Source organism: Mastomys coucha, unplaced genomic scaffold (assembly GCF_008632895.1).
Source record: "Mastomys coucha isolate ucsf_1 unplaced genomic scaffold, UCSF_Mcou_1 pScaffold21, whole genome shotgun sequence".
Classification (NCBI taxonomy): domain Eukaryota; kingdom Metazoa; phylum Chordata; class Mammalia; order Rodentia; family Muridae; genus Mastomys; species Mastomys coucha.
Window position 1 is genome coordinate 102,727,142 of NW_022196904.1, and position 21,186 is coordinate 102,748,327.

A 21,186-nucleotide genomic window follows, 5' to 3' on the forward strand; every position below is an offset into this window, starting at 1 on the left:
GAACTCCTATAGCTGATGAACGTCTTCAGCAAAGTGGCCGGATACAAAATTAACTTAAAAAAAAAATCAGTAGGGCATTTTCTTAATTAGCAATTGATGGGGAAGGGCCTAGCCCATTGTAGGCGGTGCCATCCCTGGGCTGGTGGTCCTGGGTTCTATAAGAAAGCAGTCTGAGCAAGCGAGCAAGCAACACCTTTCCAGGGCCTCTGCATGAGTCACCAGGTTCCTGCCCTGTTTGAGTTCCTGCCCTGATTTCCATCAATAATGGAACAGTGTGAGCCAAATACACCTTTTCCAACTTGCTTTTGGCCCTGGTGTATAGCAATGATAATCTTATCTAAGACAGCGGGGAACCCCCAATAAGTTCTCCATGCTTCTGTAAATAACTTCCTATATAAGCTCATGCAAGCAGCTCTAATTAAACCAGAGGACACACACACACACACTCACACACACATGCACACACACACATTCATACACACACACACACACCATGAAGGCCGGAGAGGTGCTTGTTGGAATGAAGAATTTCCATGGGAGGCAGAAGGGAGATAAGGGAGGGAGATAGGGATTGAAATTAAGTAAGACCATGAAACTGTCAATAAGAAATAAAGATTATAAACACAGTTGGATACAGTGCATTTCACTAACTATTCTTATATACTTCTACTACAGGGTTATCCAAGGAGGCAGAAGGGCTGAGTGGCATGCTTCAGAGGAATGAGAGTGGCTACTATCTTGTTTTTGTGTCCTTCAAAGTCACCGTGATTAATTTAGAGAATATGGAAGCTAGCAATGAAATAGAAGGCATATGTAGAAGTTACTCAAGTCAGTGTGTCAGGAAGCTGGGTGACTTCTGTGCTCTGCTATGCTTTTGTCACAAGCACCTTTAAACATTTTAAACAAGTTCCTTAAACTGCAGGTCAGCAACAAGGTTCACAAGGTGCTTGCCAGTCAGGCTGGAGAGATGGCTCAGCAGTTAAGAGCACTGACTGCTTTTCCAGAAGTCCTCAGTTCAGTCTCTAGTAACCAACCACCAACCACATGGTGGCTCACAACCATCTATAATGGGATCCAATGCCCTCTTCTGGAGTGTCTGAAGACAGCTATAGTGTAGTCATATATATATATATATATATATATATATATATATATATATATATATACACACACACACACATATATACATATATATAAAAAGAAAGAAAGAAAGAAAGATACTTGCCAGTCATCCTCTTCCTCTCTCTGCTCCATCTCTGAAGCAAGACATACACAGGTAGTTGCAGAATGCTAAGCCAGATCATCACTAGCTGTCAGTGCTGGTGCAATGTCTGGGCCCAGAGAACACAAATGTGCCAGATCTTTGTAATCATATTGTTCCAGGAACTCTGTGCCAGGCACTATTCTGAGGACTGTGGGTCAAAGGTTGTTAATGAAAAATGACAGGTCAATAAATAAAGAGTCAATTCAGAGTCCCCAGAGTCATGTGCAAACCCCACCCCCAAGGGTGCTGCATTTTAATGTGTTTATTTTCCTCTGGTTTTCACAGATCATAGATGAAGAAGAGACCCAGTTTATGAGTAACTGTCCTGTGGCTGTCACTGAAAGCACCCCTCGGAGGAGGACACGGATCCAGGTGTTTTGGATAGCGCCACCCACAGGGACAGGCTGTGTGATTCTGAAGTAAGTGAGCATGGATTTTTTTCACCCACCCTGTGGCTATCAGACACTTCCTGTGTGTCTGCAGGAAGAGGTGTAGCTTCTGGGGCATCAGGCAAATCCTTGTCTGGATCTTCCATTTTCTCCATTCTAAATGCGTAGGATTCCTGCATCTCTGTCTTCATCCAATGTGATGAGTCTTCCAGTTACTCTCTGCATTCATAGAAAAACGGGTACCAATATAAGCCTGACTTACCCATTTGGAATTTTATGTTTTTTTCTTAGGATCTTAAGGATCCCCATTAGTTAGCATGCTTAAACTGTGCTCTGGCTGCCCTGATGCCTCCATTTGCTCAGGCTCTTCTTTACAAACCTATCTTCCTCTTCAGTTGGTAGATGCTTGTGGAATCTGCACTAGACCTTAGGTTGGATCTCCAGCACTTCGTTCACCATAAGCAGCATATACCTGTGATACCAGCACTTGGAGATAGACACAGGAGGATGCTCCAGGTTATCTTTGGCTACAGACTAGGTTTGAGGCCAGCCTGGGCTACATGGGACCATGTTTCAAAATAAGGTATAATTGCTCTTCACTGCCACTTCCCAGGCAGCCTCCTGAGCAGCTTCTGAATGAATTACTACATGTGTGGGAGTGGAGGGTAGGGGGTTGGGGTTGAGGGAGTCGGGGGTAGTTTAGCCACCCAGAATCATTTCCTCTAAAAGACAGCATTGTCTTAAAGCTGCATCTCCAAACTTATGAACCACAAAGCAATAGTCTTTGAGATATAAACAGATGAAGAAGAAGACAATTATTTCTGTAGTCGAATAAGTTTATTAGATGCTATATACTGGCTCTCTAACTATCAGACTGATAATACACACTAGCATGGTTGAAGGCTTTGTAAAGTCCTATGGAAAACAAGCAAACCTGGTTTATCATTTCAGTGGCACATCCAAACTTACTGGAAAGACCCCTTTTCAGTTTTTTTTCTTTCTCTTATGGCACCACTTAGTTGAGGTAGATTTAAAGGCCAATTTTGATTGGCAAGAATTTTAGGATTTCAAACAGAAAATGGTTAAGAGCAGTAGCAGGGATCCTGTCCAAGCATCCAAGGCATTCTTGCTTTTTGGCTCAGTGTGGTGGCACATGCTTGTAATCCCAGCACTTAGAGAGTAGAGCCAGGAAAATCAGAAGTTCCAGGTCAGCTTCAGCTACATGGAGAGAAGTGGGCCTTCCTGGGCCACATAAGATGAGAAAGCCCGTCTTTTTTATGTGCAGCAGTTTTTTCACAGGCTTTGACTTTCCCAGCTATGGAACTGTCCCAAATGCCCAAGGCCTTTTTTTGTATATTTGCTTCGTTTGCTAACTGCTGATTCACATTGTGATTGATCTAGACCACCTCCAAGAGCTGCTGCTAACAGGGCCTCCCACGACTTCAGCTGTAACTGGCCATTGGTTGGGGGGGGGACCCACAGAGGTTTCTGGAAACACCTGCCTGTTTAAATTCAGCCTCATCTATGTCTGGTCTTCCTTGGCCAATCTTTTCCTCTCATTTCCTGACAAGTTTGCCACTTAGCACTTACTTACATTGATGGTCTAAAGACTTAAGCTGTAGAATTTTAAAAGCGAAATACCGTCTATAAATCACCATACTAAGCATGTGCTGGTTGAAATGTGGGACTGGAGGAAAGAACCAGAGAGCACTGAGAACAGAGATAGTGCAAGCCCATGCAGCAGCTGGCTGCACAGCAGGAGAGTCAGTTGCCAGCACTGGATTTCAGCAGATCTTGAAAGGCAGGAGGGGGAGTGCCAAAGCCTTAGGGCTGTGTACGTGTGTACGTGTACGTGTACGTGTGTGTGTGTGTGTGTGTGTGTGTGTGGAGGGGGTGTGTACTGGCTGGTTTTGTGTGTCAACTTGACATAAGCTGGAGTTATCACAGAGAAAGGAGCCTCCCTTGAAGAAATGCTTCCATGAGATCCAGCTGTAAGGCATTTTCTCAATTAGTGATCAAGTATGGGAAGGCCCATTGTGGGTGGTTCTATCCCTGGGCTGGTAGTCTTGGGTTCTTCAAGAGAGCAAGCTGAACAAGGCAGGGGAAGTATACCAGGAAGTAACGTCCCTCCATGGCCTCTGCATCAGCTCCTGCTTCCTGACCTGCTTGAGTTCTAGTCCTGACTTCCTTTGGTGATGAACAGCAATGTGGAAGGAAATGTAAGCTGAATAAATCCTTTCCTTCCCAACTTTCTTCTTGGTCATGATGTTTGTGCAGGAATAGAAATCCTGACTAAGACAGGGTGGAAGGCTTCAGGTCCACTGTACTGCAAAGTTTATTGCCATGGGGAAGCTGGTGGCAGTCTGACCGGAAGTGAAGCATCTGGTACGGTTGGGATGGAGGGTACTTTTGGCTTTTCTAGTTGGACCTAAATTGAGAATAGGGGAGGTGATGGGGAGTGGAGAGGAATGGAGGCTTGTCAGTCACCGAGTAATTCCTGAGGTGCTGGGGTTGAGGTGAGGTGTCACAGTCCCATGATTCTTGTCACATAAGACAAGAATCTTTGTGTCCATCTAGCCTCTCAACCTGAAGACAGAGTTCCAAGATTCATGGTCTAGTACCCAGATCACTAATCCATTGTAGACTGGTGGATCCATAGAGCCCAGGGCTCTAGTGAACATAGCTAGGAAACAACAGACCCGGTGGTGGCAGGTCTCTCTGCTCTCAAAGCCCTCATTTGTCTGGCCCACATCCTTGGTTTGCTTTGCTTTCTTGTTTCCACAAACCAGAGATATTTGATCTTCTGGTGGAATCCAGAAAGGCATCCCTTGTTTACCCACTGTCAGTCAACATATGTGAATGTGCGTTTCTTTGGTCTAACCATAAGCATATGTGGTCTATTCACTCACTCCTTCTACACATGAAACCGAGCTCTTCTTGATTCACCCTTTTGGGATATCCAGGTACTGGAGGCTTCCAGCCCTGCACCATCTCACAGGTTAAATGGGGAAGAGAAAATGACCAGCCAGTGTTTCTTGTGTGCCAGGAGCTCAGCCACACATCCAGGTTCTTGGCAGGCTTTGGCTAATTGATCTTCACAGCAAACTCACCCAGGAGGAGCCAGGCTCCCTGGAGCAAGGCGGCTCAGAGGCTTTACTCTTCCTTCTCCTGAAGGAGTTATACGAGTCACTGTTCTTTGTTTAAAAACTTAAAGTTCTGTAGGTGCGATGTAAACACAGTCACACTGTAATACAGAAGATATGCATTAGAGTACAGAAATGGTGAAAACTCCCTGGCACTTTCCCGCAACAATCCCAGCATCCCTCCATGAAGGCAGCAATAGATATCAGTTCTGGGGGTTTGCTTTAAACTTTTCTGTGTTCCTTTATCTTCGGAAGGCACATGGAATACACATATGCCCTGACTTTGAATGGGTGTTCACTCTGTAGAACTTATTAGAAGAATGTCCATATCAGAATATAGATGCATAGTGGTATTTGATTCTTAATCTGCTGTACATAATTTGTCCTATGAATATGGTAATTACTCTCTAAGAAGTTCGAGTTTAGATTCACTTAGGATCTTTTTATTTCCCTGTTACGAGTAAGGATCCACAACAGACATCTGAATACATGTCTTTTTAAGCAAATACTCAAACTTCTATCCACAGTAGATGATAAAGCCTGGGATGATAAGGAATGCAGATTAATGGTCCCCCCCCCCATGTTGTTCTTAAAAGCCTGACAGACATGCTTGCTCCCTGTGGGTAGAAGAGCCCATGTCCTTACTTGCTTGATAGTCCCTAACATTACCAAGTTTTAAGAGCCTTGCATGTGAGAGTTAAAATAAAGTCACAGGTTAATTTTCTTGCTACTGTTGTCTGCTAATGTAACAGTATACGGGTTCTAATGTGTTTCCCCTGGGAAGGGTCAGTTCCTATGATTGTTTGGTTTTCTAACAATGTATCTTTTAAAAGTGATTCTATATATTTACTTTCTTACTTTAAGTCATAGGTATGCTTTAAGAATCCAGGGATCCTAGCACATTCCTGTAATCCTAGCATTTGGGAGCTAGAGGCAGAAGGATCAGAGAGTTCAAGGTTCTCCACGGTTATATAGTAAAGGCCAGGTTGGGCTACATGAGAGCCTGTCTGAAAAACACAAAGAAATGAACAAATGGATAAATGAATGAATGAATGAATGACCACATTAACATCCTATATCTTACTATAGTTTATATATACATTATTATTTTATATTTAAATGATATACTTATAATTTATATTTAAAGTTGATCTTTATATAGACTAGGCAATAATACTTTATTAAAAGCTTCAAAAACTTATCTCTGCTTTACTTTTAACTTTGTTCATTGGTGTTTTCTCATTCAAATGTTTGAAATTTAGGGATAGGGAGATGGCTTAGGAGGTACAGTGCTTACTGTGTAACTGTGAGGACCTGAATTTGCATCTCCAGCATGCACATAAAGGCTTCCTGGGCACGATAGCTCTCCAATAATTCTAGCACTTTGGAGATAAAGACAGAGGCTCCCTGAAGCAAGCTGGGTGGTGAGACCAACTGAATGAGCAAGTTCATTAAGAAACTCTGCCTCAGTATATAAGGTTAAAAGAGAACATATAAGACACTGGGTGTCAACTCTGCCTACACACACACACACACACACACACACACACACACACACACACACACCTTTACACATGTACTTTCACATATACTTGTGACCCCACACATGTGATTATGTTCTCTTTCTCTCTCTCTTCACATACATACAAATGAAAAAGAGTTGACATTTTGTTTTTAAAAATGCATCTGTGCTTTACCATAGGAATTTGAAGGTTATATCTTAATCAAAAAATAGCTTCTATTCCCCAGGCTATAAATATGTTTTATATTTTATTTATATTCTTACAGATTTTGAAATAGACTTAGACCCTTTATCTTCCCAGAATTTAACTTTGTTAATGACACGGTATCAGTAGGCCACAACAGAAAATGCACGGTCTCCCCCTCTCAAAATGAGGTAAAGAGGACAGTTGCACAAAACATCTATGTAGGAAAAATGACAGTGGGGTGGGGGATGGGGGTGAGGGTGGGGCTCCACTACCCAGCTCTGAGGCACAGCTCCTAGGGGAGGAGGAGATGATGTTCACACTGACAGAGCTGAGGCCTTTGTGTGAGGTAACTCCACAGAGACCTCAGCCTTATTGCCTTCTGTTTCCCCCTTTGGCTTCACCACACACATAATGGCCCTAGAGCCCTTGAAAGTCATCCATACAGAGCATCTACCCAAGTGAAGCCCAGGGGTGCAAGGTCAGGCAGCTCTCTGGAGGAGCAATGCAGAGACAGCAGCACAGCCAGGAATCATCAGAAAGCAGCCTTTTTCATAAAATGGAGTTAACCACACCCCTACCCCCATCCATTTGTTGGTGAGTGTATTTTCTCAATGGTGTGGATTGCTACTCCATGGAAAGCAAACGGTGTGCACAGCTTTACTGAGTCCAGCTGCCTTTTTATCTCTTCCTCCCTCCATGAATCCTGAGCCATTCTTAGCATAATTTTGTTTTGGTGACAAGTTATTGCTCCTTAATCTTCTAAGCGCTCAAAATGTTCATGGTTATTCAAGCAGACTCATAATTCCAGGTGAATCGTAAAATAAGTGCGCTCTGTTCAGGAAAACCCGGTGTTGGATGTTCAGTGATGCTACACTAGATTAACAGTTCAATGTGGGGCGAGCCATCGTCCCTGCTATTTGTTTTCTGGTCAAAACCAGAACTTCTCCCTGCTGCTTCTCCAAATCTTTTATCTTTTCTTAGTCTTCTGGGTTTTCTTCATTTAAGTCATGCATTCTAAGCAGGGCTTTCCCCATGAATTTTGTTGCTTTTGTGAACATGGAATCTTACCTTGTCATACCTTCTGATCACTCCTGCTTACTGCCCTGAGTTTTCAGCATGGACCATCCTGCATTCCCTTCGTAGCTTTCATTCTTTGGAGATCGGATCTGATTGTTCACATCTGAAAACTCTAATAATGAATGCTTACACATTCTGTTTCTTTTTATGTTTTGACTTTAATGGGAATAAGCTGCATTTCATTTTAAAGTGTTTTATTTGGTTAAAAAAAAGTTTCAAGTGGTGATGTCATGAAAAAAGTTTAGGAAGATTCTTTGTCTGGCTTGGCCAGTTTCCTTGCTTTTCATGTTGAAGGTAGCATTTCCAAGGCCAATCATACATGACACCTGCCAGACACCCAAACCATATACCAGAAACTGAGAAAACCTTGGCTCAGAATATAAATAATGATCCTAACTTTCAAAACGCTTCTAGTCTAGTTGTGGTATAGTTAAAAATATGTATGCAAAAATTAGCAACCCCAAGATAAAATCAGGACTGAATTGAGCATGGGTAGAATTTAGAGAGAAGATGAGAAGGACTAAGGAGAGCCTCTCAGAATGTCAGCATTTAGTTCTTGATGGCAATGCTGAGCTGGGGGCAGATGGAAGGACAGGAAGAGGTCACTCCAGGTGAGAGGAGCATGCAGCATCAAAACCTCAAGAGGAACCTGGAGGTGAGCACAGCTCTGAGAGGCAGTTAACAGACAGAGGTGCTGATCAGGAGGTCTCTGGGGGCCCAGATCCATCACCAACTCAGAGATGTCATCCAATGTCAGCATGAAGAGACGTAACTTGATTCAAGAGCATCGAGGGAACAATTAGCAGTTATTAACCAGTGAGGCTGTGCAGTGGGAGGTTTCATTAAGCTAACAAGGATGTTGAAGATTTAGCCACAGAGTTCTGGACAGACAAAAAAAGGAAATGCAATAATAACGATGAAAGCTTCTGCTGGGGGTGTGGGTGGAGTTCCTGGTCATTCTCAGCTACAGAATGAGTTCTAGACCAGCTTGGATTACACAAGACCCTGTTGAAGAGGGACACACACACACACACACACACACAGAGAGAGAGAGAGAGAGAGAGAGAGAGAGAGAGAGAGAGAGCATTTGAATGGGAAGGATGGCGAGGGAAGGGAAGGAAGGAAGAAGAGGAAGCCTCCAATTGTATTTCAGAGCCCTGTTGCATGAGAAGCATGCATGCTGCCATGTCAGACTGATATCCCCAGTTGGAAAGTCTGGAATCTGCCCTGATGCCAGCTTGCTTGGTTATAAAGGCCAGGTCACAGCAATGGTGACTTTCCCCTTGGCAAAGGTGATACCGTTTTCACTTTGCCTTTGCATACCGATTTCTGAATTAGCACTGGTATCGAAGCAGGCCTCTCTAAAGCCTGCTTTTCCCATCTGTGAATGTTCTAGTATTTCAGGTGCCATGGCACAGGCTGCTGTGAAGCGCTACAGCCAAGAAGTAGAGGAAAGAAAAAGGAGGGGAAAGGATGACCTGTTGCCTTCAACCTGATCAAGTTTTGTGTCTTGAGGTGGTCCTCTCTTTTCAACCATTCTTTATCCTTGAGTAGAATTCCAGCTCTGCTCATCCTCACCAGGAGGGATCTGAGAGTGCAACTTCTCCTGAGGCCAAGGTGGACCATAGGAATCCAACTTTACAAAACAATGATGACAAGAGTCAAGCAAGCTCTGTCCTGGCTTACAAACACTTATTTCCTCTGTAAATCATCCTTTGTGGTGTAGATGCTAAGGAGAAAGCTGAGACTCAGGGAGGCTAGGTGACTTCTCAAGGTCATAGAGTAGTCAACCATGGTTAGAAGCATTGAGGCCCTAAAGCTCTGATCTGGACATTGGATTTCAGGGCCTCAGACAGAGCTGTGAGTCAGGCTGAGATTCCACATCTCATCTTGACATCACCGGTAGGCTGGCCTTGGAGTGGCATGTGTAACTTTCTCCATTGTCACTTGCTTTACATCTATTGCCTTATCCACAGATACTTCATATCGTATTGTCACAGGAACCTCAGACATAGTCATATAAGCTCCTTCCCCTCCAATCCTCCTTCACCTTGATGTAAGAGCTATTTAACAAACCCAGTACAGCTCCCTGTCACCCTAAGATACAGTTTAAAATCTTGATCCTGCCATGTAAGTCTCTCCATCCCTCCCCTTCAGCAGGATGTCCCATCAGCCTCTGCTTAACCACTCAATGAACTTGCTCTACAACCTTTCTCCTCTGCTCATGGCATTTATTGAGCACTTCCTGCATGCAGTCACTGGGGAAATGGGAGGGTGTCTTTGACTCAGAAGCAATCTACAAATAATATACACCAGGTGCATAGCCCTTCATCTACAGTCCTGAGATCCCAAAGACTAAAAGTCAAAAACTTTTTTCTTACTCATTTGAAACCCAAACCTTCTCTAGACTTAGATGATTGTTGTCTTTAGTGTGGATATAAGATTTGATTACGAGATATAGCCCAGACCCTGTAGGTGTAGAATATACACTGTATATTTTCTGGAACCTGAAAAATATTCTCAACTCTAAAATATATTTGGCCTCAAGGGTGCATGTATCCTTTTTCATACAAATTCAGAGTGGGACCCTGGAAGCTTTGCCCAGGTGCTCTGGAAGTGAGAGGAGACAGCCATGTGCAGGGCCCCTGAGTAATTCATTTTCCATGAGTGAAATAACTTAGTCCAAGCTGCAGCTGCTCTGTCTGTCCAAAGAATGAAGTCAAAATTCCCTCATAACTTGCTTCAGCAGCCACCTTTCAGTGCTAGGGATGGAACTCAGAGCCCAGCACACTAAGCATGTGCTCTACCACTGAACTACATCCAAGTTCTACTCCATCCATCTTTATAGCCTCATTTCTAGACAGTGCCACTGTTCACGCAGAATGGTGAGGTTCACAAAGCAGGTATCAATTATGTTTTTCTTTGTGACTTTAAAGTAAAAGATAAGCCACAACCCATGGGCCAAATCCAACCCTTGTGTGTTCTTTCTCTCATGGGAATGCAAGCATACACACACACACACACACACACACACACACACACCCCCACACACACGCACACACACTTCTATTGTTTTTTAGGGTGTTTTTCATAATCCAGCAGTAGAATAAAAAGCTGCATCGGGCTGGAGAGATGCGCACTCAGTGGTTAAGGGCACTGACTGATCTAGCAGAAGATATACCCACATGATAGTTCCCAACCATCTGTAATTCCAGTTCCAGGAGAACCAATGCCCTCTTCTGGCCTCTGTGAGCACTGGATGGACAGACATGGTAACATGTGCACTAGACAGGGACCAGTCTGTTTCTTCTACAAAGGGCCAGACAGCAAGAGGTAGCACAGGTAGGCAAGGTGTGCCCCATGCAGTCAGTCCCTGTGAGACGGGCATGGCAGCTGTAATGTGTAGTCAGAGGAGGGCCAAGGGAATATGGAGGAATATGTAGAAGTGACTTCTGCAGTCTGTTTGTGCACTTCTCAATACCCTTTCAACCTTGTTGAAACCTGATCCTGTGTGATACTAGGAGAGAGAATGTGTGGTGATTGAGTCATGAAGTTGGAGCCACCAGTGAATGGAACCAATGCTCTTGTTGAGGAGAAAAGAGAGCTTTCCTCCTCTCTGTACTTAATACCCTACAAGGTTATAAAAATTCAGCCATCTGCATCAGGAAGAGAATACTTGCTGGACAGTGAATCTGCCAGCTCCTTCATCTTGGCCTTCCCAGCATCTGCAAATACATTTCTGTTATTATTTTAGCCATTCAGTTGCTAATATTTTATAATAGCAGCCCTAATGTTTTCTGTGTGTGTGAGAGAGAGAGAAAGAGAGAGAGGGAAAGAGAGAGAGAGAGAGAAACAGAGACAGAGAGACAGAGAGACAGAGAGACTGTGTGTGTGCTTGCACGCATGCACAAGAAGAGGACAGGTGCTCACAGAGACCAGAACAGGGTTGGGTACCCTGGTGCTTAGGCAGCGGTGAGCTGCCAGGTGGGTGAAGGGACTAGAACCTGTGTCCTCCACAAGAGCAGCCAGGGCTCTAGCTGCCGAGTCATCTCTCCAGCTCCTGAGCACCTCCCTTCACAGAGCTCTATAAGAACTTCACTAAACTGAGGCTCAGAGGCTGCATTCTGGATAGTAAAGCAGCCAGGTCATACGGCCAGGACTCAAACCCACTCCCACCAGACTCCTTGTTAGCCTCTGGATCTGTAAGAGTGAAGCAGAGTCCTTTCTGAACCAAGAAGTGACGGATTGCTTGTGAGGGAAGATGCTGTTTTCTAAATTCCATTCAGAAAATGGGGGTAAAACCTGGCAAGAGGCAGGCTTGTTGAGTATTAAGGAGAACTTAGTTAGTATTCAATACTTTGCAACTTTATCTTATCCACTAACTCTTTTTATCTGAATGAAAATAGCCTAGAAACTCTACATGTGGTGGCAACCTATGATCTGGATAGAATAGTGAGCTTGGGGGGATCTGATGTGGCTGAAGGAAAGCTTGTCCCACAATTTCTCTGACATTAGGCAGTGAGAAGACCCACATGCTTGTTTGTCATAAGACAAGAGAGCTTTACTTTGTAGGCTTTAACCTCACTACAATGCCAGCTCTGGCTACCGTGGCAGCTTGTTGGAAGAGTGGCTGGGCACAGCAATGCCATGCCAACATACTTGGTAGAGAAAGACCTGGATCCCCAGGACCAACAGGTGGAATTCAGATGCCGGGAGTTCCTAGAAGGCCGGGTGTGGCATGGCTCCAGGGGGGACTGTCCATTGACAGCGTAGTTTCATTAGGCAGCTGGAAACCCAGGTGCAGGATCCAACCCTCGTGGGAGGAAGCTGGCAAACACAGAACAGGAAATGCTGGCTGCAGAAGACAGTGCAATATACACCTGCATATACTTGTATACATGCACACATATACACACACACACTAACATAAAGTAACCATTTGAAGTTACTAATTCAGTAAGATTTATTACATGATCAATGTTGAAATCATTACGAACTTTATCTATTCTGAAATATTTCCATCATTCCAAAGTAAACCCTTTTCCCATGGAGCAGATTCTCCCCATTCTCCTCCTCCTCCAGCCTAGGGCAGCTGCTGTCTCTGTGGGTGCCTTCTTAATCTTTTACATAAGTGGAATGTCCCAGGACATGGCCTGTTCTGTCTGGCTTTTTTCTCTTAGTGCAGTGGTTCTCAACCTTCCTAATGCTGTGACCCTTTAATATAGTTCCCCATGTTATGGTGACCTTCCAACCATAAAACCATTTCCATTGCTACCTCATAACTATAATTTTGCTATTGGTATGAGCAGTAATATCTGTAGTTTTTAATAGTCTTAGGTGACCTCTGTGAAAGGGTCATTTGACCACCAAAGAGGTCACAACCCACAGGTTGAGAGTCACTGGTTTAGTGTAATGTTCTGGGGGCTCATCCATGATGCCATATACCTCAGTACAGGCGTGGTTATTCTTTAACATTCGTGAGACATTGATTCTAGGACGCTTGGTAGGCACCATAGTATATGGACACTCACCACGATTGTATAAAATGCCGCAGTGCTTACATTTAGCCTACATTTAAAAATCCTCTCTAGATTATATAGTATTTAGTACAGTGTAAATTCTGTGTAACTTAACCCTGTGTTGTTTAGGAGTAGTGACAACAGGAAACGTCTGTACACATTCAGGATAGATGTAACAGGCATTACATGGTCTTGATGTGTGCTTGGTTGAGTTTGTGGTGGTGGAACCTTTGCTGGCTCAACTCTCCCTTTATATACCTGAAGCATATTCTATGGTGTTCATATTCCACATTGATTTATTTCTGCAGACATTTTGACCTGAGATTAACAAGGCATACAAATCAGAGCATCAGGAAAGTGTCAGATGGGGTCAGAAGTACACATACACACAATCAGCATGTTTTCCCACAACTGAGCTTAGCCTATCTGTAGGAAAGACAATCGTGTCTCTTAAACAAAATCGAGAAAGGGCCAGTTGGTGGTATCCTGTAATCATGTACTCCACACTGGGATCTGTTCCAAGTATCACATGGTATACATACACAAACTATGGTGGCTACAGCATCCCCATGGGAGGGGATCTTCCAGGCTTGACATTGTCCTGTGTGTGATGTTGTTAGTGAACCATCATTGGGAAGCGGATGACTACTTTGTCTTCCGTGGTGGAGGAGTAAGTGTGAAAACAGCCTGGCACATTCTCTCTTGCGATCTTTCACTCTTATAATGTGACCACAGAGTAACAAGCACACATCCAGACGTAGACCAAAGACTGATGCTCACTGGACACCACTGATGCTTAATAAGACAAGTGAGATCTTCAGAAAACCACCTTCCTTCCTCTGTAGTGTGAATTAATTATTCTGCGGTTAATAACTAATACTGGAAATTAATGTGGCAGCAGTTATTTTTAACCAGCTATTACCCAAATAAAAGACAAGAGACCTTTGGAATTATAATAAGCTTTAAAGCACTGGACCTGGGCAGACATCAACCCTGTAAGCTATTTTGTCTGCTTTCATGCCTTGAACCCCAGTGTATTTCGTGCCATATGTTTGGTTTGTGTTGCTCCTGCTTCATCAGGCTAGTCCTCATAGCCACCTGCTCATGGTCCACATGACCCCAGGCGACTTCCTGCTTCCTCTTCTCCTTGCTCTCTCATAGTCCCTACCTGAGACCCCAAACACTAGAATCTTTGTCCCACCTACCTCTCTTCTGCCCAGCTGCAGGCTGTCATCAACTTTTATTAACCAACCAGAGATCATTTCAGGGCAAGGTTTACACAACAAACACTGGTGTTCTTTGATTCTGCTTGTCTTGGGACAATCAGATCTTGGAATACAGAATGTAGCATTTGAATACATAGCAACAGACCAAGCTCCAACATTCCTTCAGCAACACTCACCAGTAACTGTCAAGTACCAGTTTAAAAGATTGTCCCTGAAATTTTTTTTTTTTTTTTTTTTTTTTTTTTTTTTTTTTTTTTTTTTTTTTTTTTTTTTTTTTTTTTGCCTCCCTCTAAACCCGCTTGCCACAGGGACTGTCTGATTTGATACTGGTAAAGAAATGAGACTCCATAAGAGCATCTTCTCTCTCTGATTAATTAGTGTGAGATGACTTTCCCTCTATTTCTATGGGCATTTCCCTAACAGCCAAGAAATCAGGGTGGGCAAATGCTCCTTTATGCCTTGCTTCTGTGCTGTTCATAAGTGAAAATCACTGTGGATTTAGAGCCTGACAGATGTGGTGCATTGGTTAGTCCACGGCAGCTGTCATCAGGACGCCAGCTTCTTTTCCAAACAGATGTTTAATCTGACTTTAGTGTGTCTGACAGTTTTTAGGCAAAAGAGAAGGGGGAGCAGACACAAAAGTCATCATTATAGCCCTGATTTGGTTTCATTTCAGGACATAAATTGGAATGATTAACAATGACAGAAGAATTACTCTAATTACAGTTTTGGGTTCAGAACCAGTTAGCTATCATCTCTCGCATGGTCCAGAGTCCAGCTTTCATTTTCTCTAATTTTTTTTTTTCTTAAGTGGAAGGCTGTTTTGTGATAATTGCACCCAGGCTCTGAGCAATTGTCCCAGCTTCCTAGCAAAGGCTCTCAAAATGCAGAAAAACTCAGGGAGTGGGGAAGGAGTGAGAACCCCAGATGAATGTGACAGGGCTGGTCCTGAGTCAGGACACTGTGGAGAGTAGACAGAGCTCTCAGAGAAGCAGCCAGGTTCTGCATCCATGTTGGGTGATCATGCTCATTCGGCCAGGCAGCTGGCTTTGTGCACATTTGCAGTATGCAAATTGTCCTCAGTATGTAAAAGTCAGCTCATCTGTGGCTCCATGTAGAAACTTGGTGAGTGAGGATCCACTTGCTCAGTCTGCCATCTCAGTCCACATTGCTTGGAGGACTCCCCATCCTCACCAGCTCCTAGGTCTGTTTTTCTACCCTTGTTTTTGTGTGTTTGACTTTCTGTAGCCTCACTTAGATTTGGCTTTCATTCTTTGGTATTTATAATGTCCCATCAGTAGCCTATGATATCTTGTGGACAGTGCCTCTCTCATGGGGACTTTAGAGACCCTGTGGGGTCTCTACAGCTCCCTACTCCATATCGTATTTGCTTCTTTGGACATTGAAATAGAGGACTCACCTTAGCGTCATCAGTCTATAACTTGATGCGTGTTGTACTGAAGGTATTTCCAGCTCAGATGGTTACTATTGATTGTCAACTTGACAAGATCAAGAATCACCCAAACAACATATCTGTATGGGAGTTTCTGGTTTGGGAAAACTGAGGATGGGAAACCCAACCTGTGGGCTGGGATCCCAGATTGAATAAAAAGGAGAAAGCAAGCTATGCACTTAGTACACTCACATGGTGGCGCATACCTTTAATCCCAGCACTTGGGAGGCAGAGACAGGTGGATTTCTGAGTTCAAGGCCAGCCTGGTCTACAGGATAGCCAGGGCTACACAGAAAAAACCCTGTCTGGAAAAACCAAAAAACAAACCCTGTTTCCTCCTCCTCCTCCTCCTCCTCCTCCTCCTCCTCCTCTTCCTTCTCCTCCTCCTCCTCCTCCTTCTCCTTCTTTTTGGTTTTTCCAGACAGGGTTTCTCTGTGTAGCCCTGGCTATCCTGGAACTTACTCTGTAGACCAGGCTGGCCTCGAACTCAGAAATCCACCTGTCTCTGCCTCCCAAGTGCTGGGATTAAAGGCGTGCACCACTATGTGAGCAACTGCCTCACGCTCCTGCCAGCATGCCCCTCCCCCACTCCTGCCTCTGTGGACTGTGTCCTTGAACTGTGAACCTTCCTTCTACATACTGCTTTTGTTGTGTTTGTTTGTTTGTTTGTTTGGGGCACAAAAATGAGAAAAGTACTAATATACCACCCCAAAGCACTCCCAGCAGACATTTCAGATTCCAGCTCTGAAATCACAAAGTCTGACTGACAGATGATGTACAGGATCACTCGACATAGAGACAGCAGTTGGTACCCAGGACAGAAGCAAGGACACTGCAAAGCTGAGCCCTGAAAGTCTGGCTCCTCTGATTTTCAAATGGAAAGCGAAGGTTTTTCATTAGGCACTAATTCCTCTGTGACTGCAGAAAGACCAGGCTTCCCCTAGATTGACTTCCAAAGCATTCTAGAGGAACCTCTTGGAAGTCATAGCCCAAAGCAAGAACTATGGACTACTGCTTTCTCTGCCTCTTCTGCAGAGTTTAAGCTCAACTTAATGCTATCCCTTAATACCTGAGCAATTAAGACTAGGTATCAGTGGCTAAGGGGATGGATAAACCCAAAGCACTCCCTGGAGAGCCCACCTGCATACCTACCATAGGTTTGGCTGCTATTTGGGACCCAACCCCATTCATCCCCAGGGGATCCCTTCCCTTAGTTCCTTACCTGACTCAAACTTTCTGTGTATTGAACTCAGTGGATAACCTTCCTTCCCCAAAGAATGTTCAAGCCCCAGTTCCCCCAGTTCTAGAGCAGTTTCCTTAGTCTATTTAGTCTGTTATTCTATTTAGCTCTTTAAAATGTGAGCTTCCAAAACTAAGGTAAAGCCCTGCCCCCACCACTTACTACTGATACCAGGGAGCCATTTTATTTTATAAAAAACATTTCTATAGCTTGGTAGTGGTGGTACACATCTTTAATCCCAGCATTCAGGAGGCAGAGACGGGGATCTCTTGAGTTCAAGGCCAGTCTGGTCTATAGAGTAAGATCTAGGACAGCCAGGGCTACACTGAGAAACTCTGTCTGGAAAAACAAAACAAAACAAACAAACAGAAAATGTTACCAGCATACATTAACTGTACAAACTAGTGGGGTCCTGTCTGATATTTCCATAAATGCATGTAGCATGCGTTTATCAAATCTGACTTCCCTTTCTCCTCCTCCCCCACCCCACATACCCTTCTCAATCGGTAGCAGTCATCATGCTGTTCTGCTAGCTTCCACATATTGTTCTTGTCTTTCCATGTCTGGCTTACTCCTCTTGGCATAATGCTGTTTCTACCCACTTTGCTGCAAATGATGGGATTTCATTCTTTATGGCTGAATAATACTTCATTGTGATTCTATGCATTCCCTGCATCCATTCATCTGTGGCTGGCCACTTGGGCTGATTCTATGTCTCAGCTAGTGAGAGCAGTGCTGCAGTAACAAAGAATGCACAGCTATTTCCTTGCTGTGCAGATTTTATTTCCTGAAGCTCTATGCCCATGAGTGGGATAGCTGTGTCACATGGTAGTTCTATTTCAGTGCTTGGGGACCCTCCATGCTGTTCACCACAGTCCTGCACTGATCTATGTGCTACGTCAGGCGTTGCTCTGTCCACGTCCTCTGGCTCTGTTTTCTTTCTACATAATAACCTTCCAGGATTACATAGTATCTCACCATAGCTTGTACTGTTGCTTACTGCTGTTTTACATTTTATTCATTTATTATTTGTGTGTACACACATGCATGGTGGTAAGGGGTGTCAGAATAGGTGTGGAGGTCCGAAGACATGTGTGAGTCTGCTCTTCTTCCACCCATGTAGGTCCCAAGGATTGAACTCAGGCTGTCAGAATTGGCAGCAGTCACCTTGGCCTGCTGAGCCATCTCACTGGCCCTGGTCTTGTTTTTGTTAAAGATGAGTCTTGAAGGTCAGCAGGCAGACCTCAAATTTGTAGTCCTTCTGCCTCAGCTTCCCTAGTATCTGGGATCACAGCACATACTTGGTTTAGTCTCTTTCTAATTGTAATTTGTATTTCTCCAATTGTTAATTATCTTAAACAGGTTTTCATGTATTTACTGGTTATTTTTATTTCTTCTTTTAAGAAATAACTATTCAGATAATTTGTCTATTTTTAACTAGACTATCCATCTTTTTTTTTAAGTTCCTTTTATGTTCACAAGATTAACCCTGCTTCTACAGATAGCTAGCAAATACCTTCTTCTATCCTGTAGCTGTCTCTGTCTCTGTCTCTGTCTCTGTCTGTCTCTCTCCACCAGTTGTGACTTACTATACACAAATAGTCCTGTCCATGTGTGTTGCTGCTTCCTTTGCTCTATGGCTCCTACCCATGAAACCATTGCCCGGTCCCATTTACTGAAGTGCTCCCTATCCAGAGTTTACATCCGTTATCTTCAAGTTTCAAGTCTACTTACAACCATTATCTTCAAGAAGCTAAGCAAGCTAGGCATTTTGACCTTGGGTTTTAAGTCTTGTATCTATGTCACTGCCCCACTTTGAGTCCATTTTTCTACAGGTAAGAGACAGAGGTCAAGACTGGATCATCTGCTGGGGGACGGGGTAGTTGGATCTCCAAGAACATTTACTGATATGACTGCCTTTCCTCCAGTGTGTGTGCATGTGTGTGTGTGTGTGTATGTGTGTGTGTGTGTGTGTGTGTGTGTGTGTGTGTGTGTGTGTGTGTGTGTGTGTGTGTGTGTGTGTGTGTGTGTGTGTGAGTGTTCCTGCATGTGCACTCGAGTGGAAGCACGCCTCTGAAGGGAATCAGTTGACAGCAGATGCTTAGGTCTATTTTGAGGTCCCCATTCTGCTCTACTGGTCATGATATGTTTGTGTCAATATATCTCTCTTGACATTAGGCCTTGTAGTGCCTGCAACTTTATTCTTTTTGCTCAAGATTGCCTTGGCTTTTTTAACATTTTTGTGTTTCTTTAGAAATTTTATGATTGTTTTGTCCTGATCTGTGAAGGAGAACATTGATTATTTTTAGAAGATTTATTTTATTTTTTAATTATCTGTACATGTGTGTGCCTGAGGGATATGGTGTGTTCATAGGAGTGCAGGTACCTGAGGAGGCCAGAAGAGGGCATCAGATATCCTGGAGCTGGAGTTAAAGTTTGTGAGCCACCCAACCTGGGTGCTGGCAGTCAAACGTGGGTTCTTCTCCCTCTGCAAGAGCAGAATGAACTCTTAATAGCGTCTCTGGCTGTGATTCATGGTTTGGGGTACACAGCATATCATGGAGAAGTCATAGAGCCGGCTTCTTTGAGCCATGTAAGAAGTGAAACCATAGAAGTTCAGGCAGATAAGGTGCAGAGAGCAGGGGTACAGGGTGCTCACTGTGGGGCTGTTCCTACAGTGAGAACGGAGGACCATCAAAGGGCAGTGAGAGTCCTGGTGATAATAGCTTCGCTACTAGGAAGATCTTCTGGTACTGACAACCCATGGAAGGCTGAGGAGACAGAAGTGCTTAACCTCCCTTGGGCAGTTTAACTGGTGAGCCCAGCCTCTGCATAGTGAGAGGCAGCCACAGAAGCTGCAGCCTCCAGTTGGGATTCACTCCCAGTCCTGAGGCAGCATGTGGTCAGACAAGGTGCAGGGCTGGCAGTGCTCAAAACTGTGTAGGTGGGTGGTAGCAGGAGCTGAGTTGTCTGTCAGCCAGGAACAGTGTGCATAGCTGGAAATTGTGGCTGAGACCTGGCAAGTCCCACTTGGCCCTCTTTGGTGCACAGCCATGAGCAGTAAGATAGCTGAAGTCAGGGCTTTTCTCCTCCCAGCTCCTTCATCTGTAACTCGGGCCCAGGAGCAAAGCAACAGCCAGAACCACAGAGTGATTTAAGACTCTGGGTATGGCCCTACGAGAGGGCATGGGTGCTGAGGCTAACAGGAACCATGTGGATGCATGCCTTCACTCCTGACTTGGCTGGCCTTACGTACCCTTAGTTTCAGAGGGCAAGAGGCCCAGTCTTCTGTGTCTTGAGGATATCACTCTTCATTCCCCTCTGTTGCAAAACCAAGCCCCAAAGCACACAGGGGGGTTAGCTGGTAATCATTCTTCCTGGCTGATGTGTGTGGGCAAGGCAGCTTCTGCCTGTGGGTCAGTGCTCCCAGAGAGGGGAATATTCAAGGGCTACTGACTTGGGAGCAGCTCACATTCTGTCAGTGGTTCCCTTCTCATAATGGGTCCTGGCTACAACACCACGGAGGCTCAGTGGGGGATATTCTGAGATCCTTTTCCAAAGCCAGGTTCACATGAGCTGCAAGCTTGTGACACTCCTGTGGCCTCACAGCTGCTGGGACTGCCACTGTCCATGTGGCTACAGTTTCTGAGCCTTTGTTCACCCTTCCTCCCACAAAGAGGCCATGGAGCCAAACCCTCCAGTGTTCTTCCTCCCTGGTCTTTGACGCTTACAAGGATCCCATCGCTCATCTCTCTGTTTCTAGTGTTCCCTTCCTTTCTGATCACTCCTCTCAGATTGAGGGTGTTTCCCTGTTATTTTGATCTTTCTTTGTGGACAAGGCAGGGAGTTCTGGGTGCCTCTATTCAACCATCTTGAATCACCCTAGACTCTTGAAATTCCCTGTGTCTCAAATTATCCCCCTGTCAAAGGAGGATAATGGCAGGAGCTGCCTCAGGCGTTGTTACTAGGGTCAGATAAGTTCTTGTAAATAACTATTATCTGATAGAATCCAAAGACAAGGCCACACCTCTGGTTACTGCCATTGTGCTGATTGTCATACATCTCAAATAAGACAAAGATCAGCGTCAAGCTCTGAAGATAAAGACACGCTTGTTTTGGTTTCTGGCATAAGTGTACATTGCTGGGTGGTTGTGGAATTACAAGCA

The 21,186-nt window shown here is 44.3% G+C and overlaps 1 protein-coding gene and 1 long non-coding RNA gene across 2 annotated transcripts in view; one reads left to right on the top strand and one right to left on the bottom strand.

The window, feature by feature from the left end:
- Spon1 (spondin 1) overlaps positions 1 to 21,186 on the top strand; it is a 283,458-nt gene that overhangs the window by 70,392 nt on the left and 191,880 nt on the right. Inside the window, exon 3 of the mRNA XM_031387957.1 lies at positions 1,550 to 1,683. Within this exon, the coding sequence (XP_031243817.1) occupies positions 1,550 to 1,683 (134 nt within the window). The remainder of the gene's footprint in view (positions 1 to 1,549; positions 1,684 to 21,186) is intronic.
- On the bottom strand, positions 1,232 to 14,401 carry LOC116102823. Its single transcript, XR_004123293.1, has 6 exons — positions 14,307 to 14,401; positions 12,242 to 12,409; positions 5,655 to 5,803; positions 4,764 to 4,897; positions 1,713 to 1,872; positions 1,232 to 1,412 (listed from the first exon to the last, which is right to left on the bottom strand). It is a non-coding gene; the product is annotated as an uncharacterized LOC116102823 (long non-coding RNA).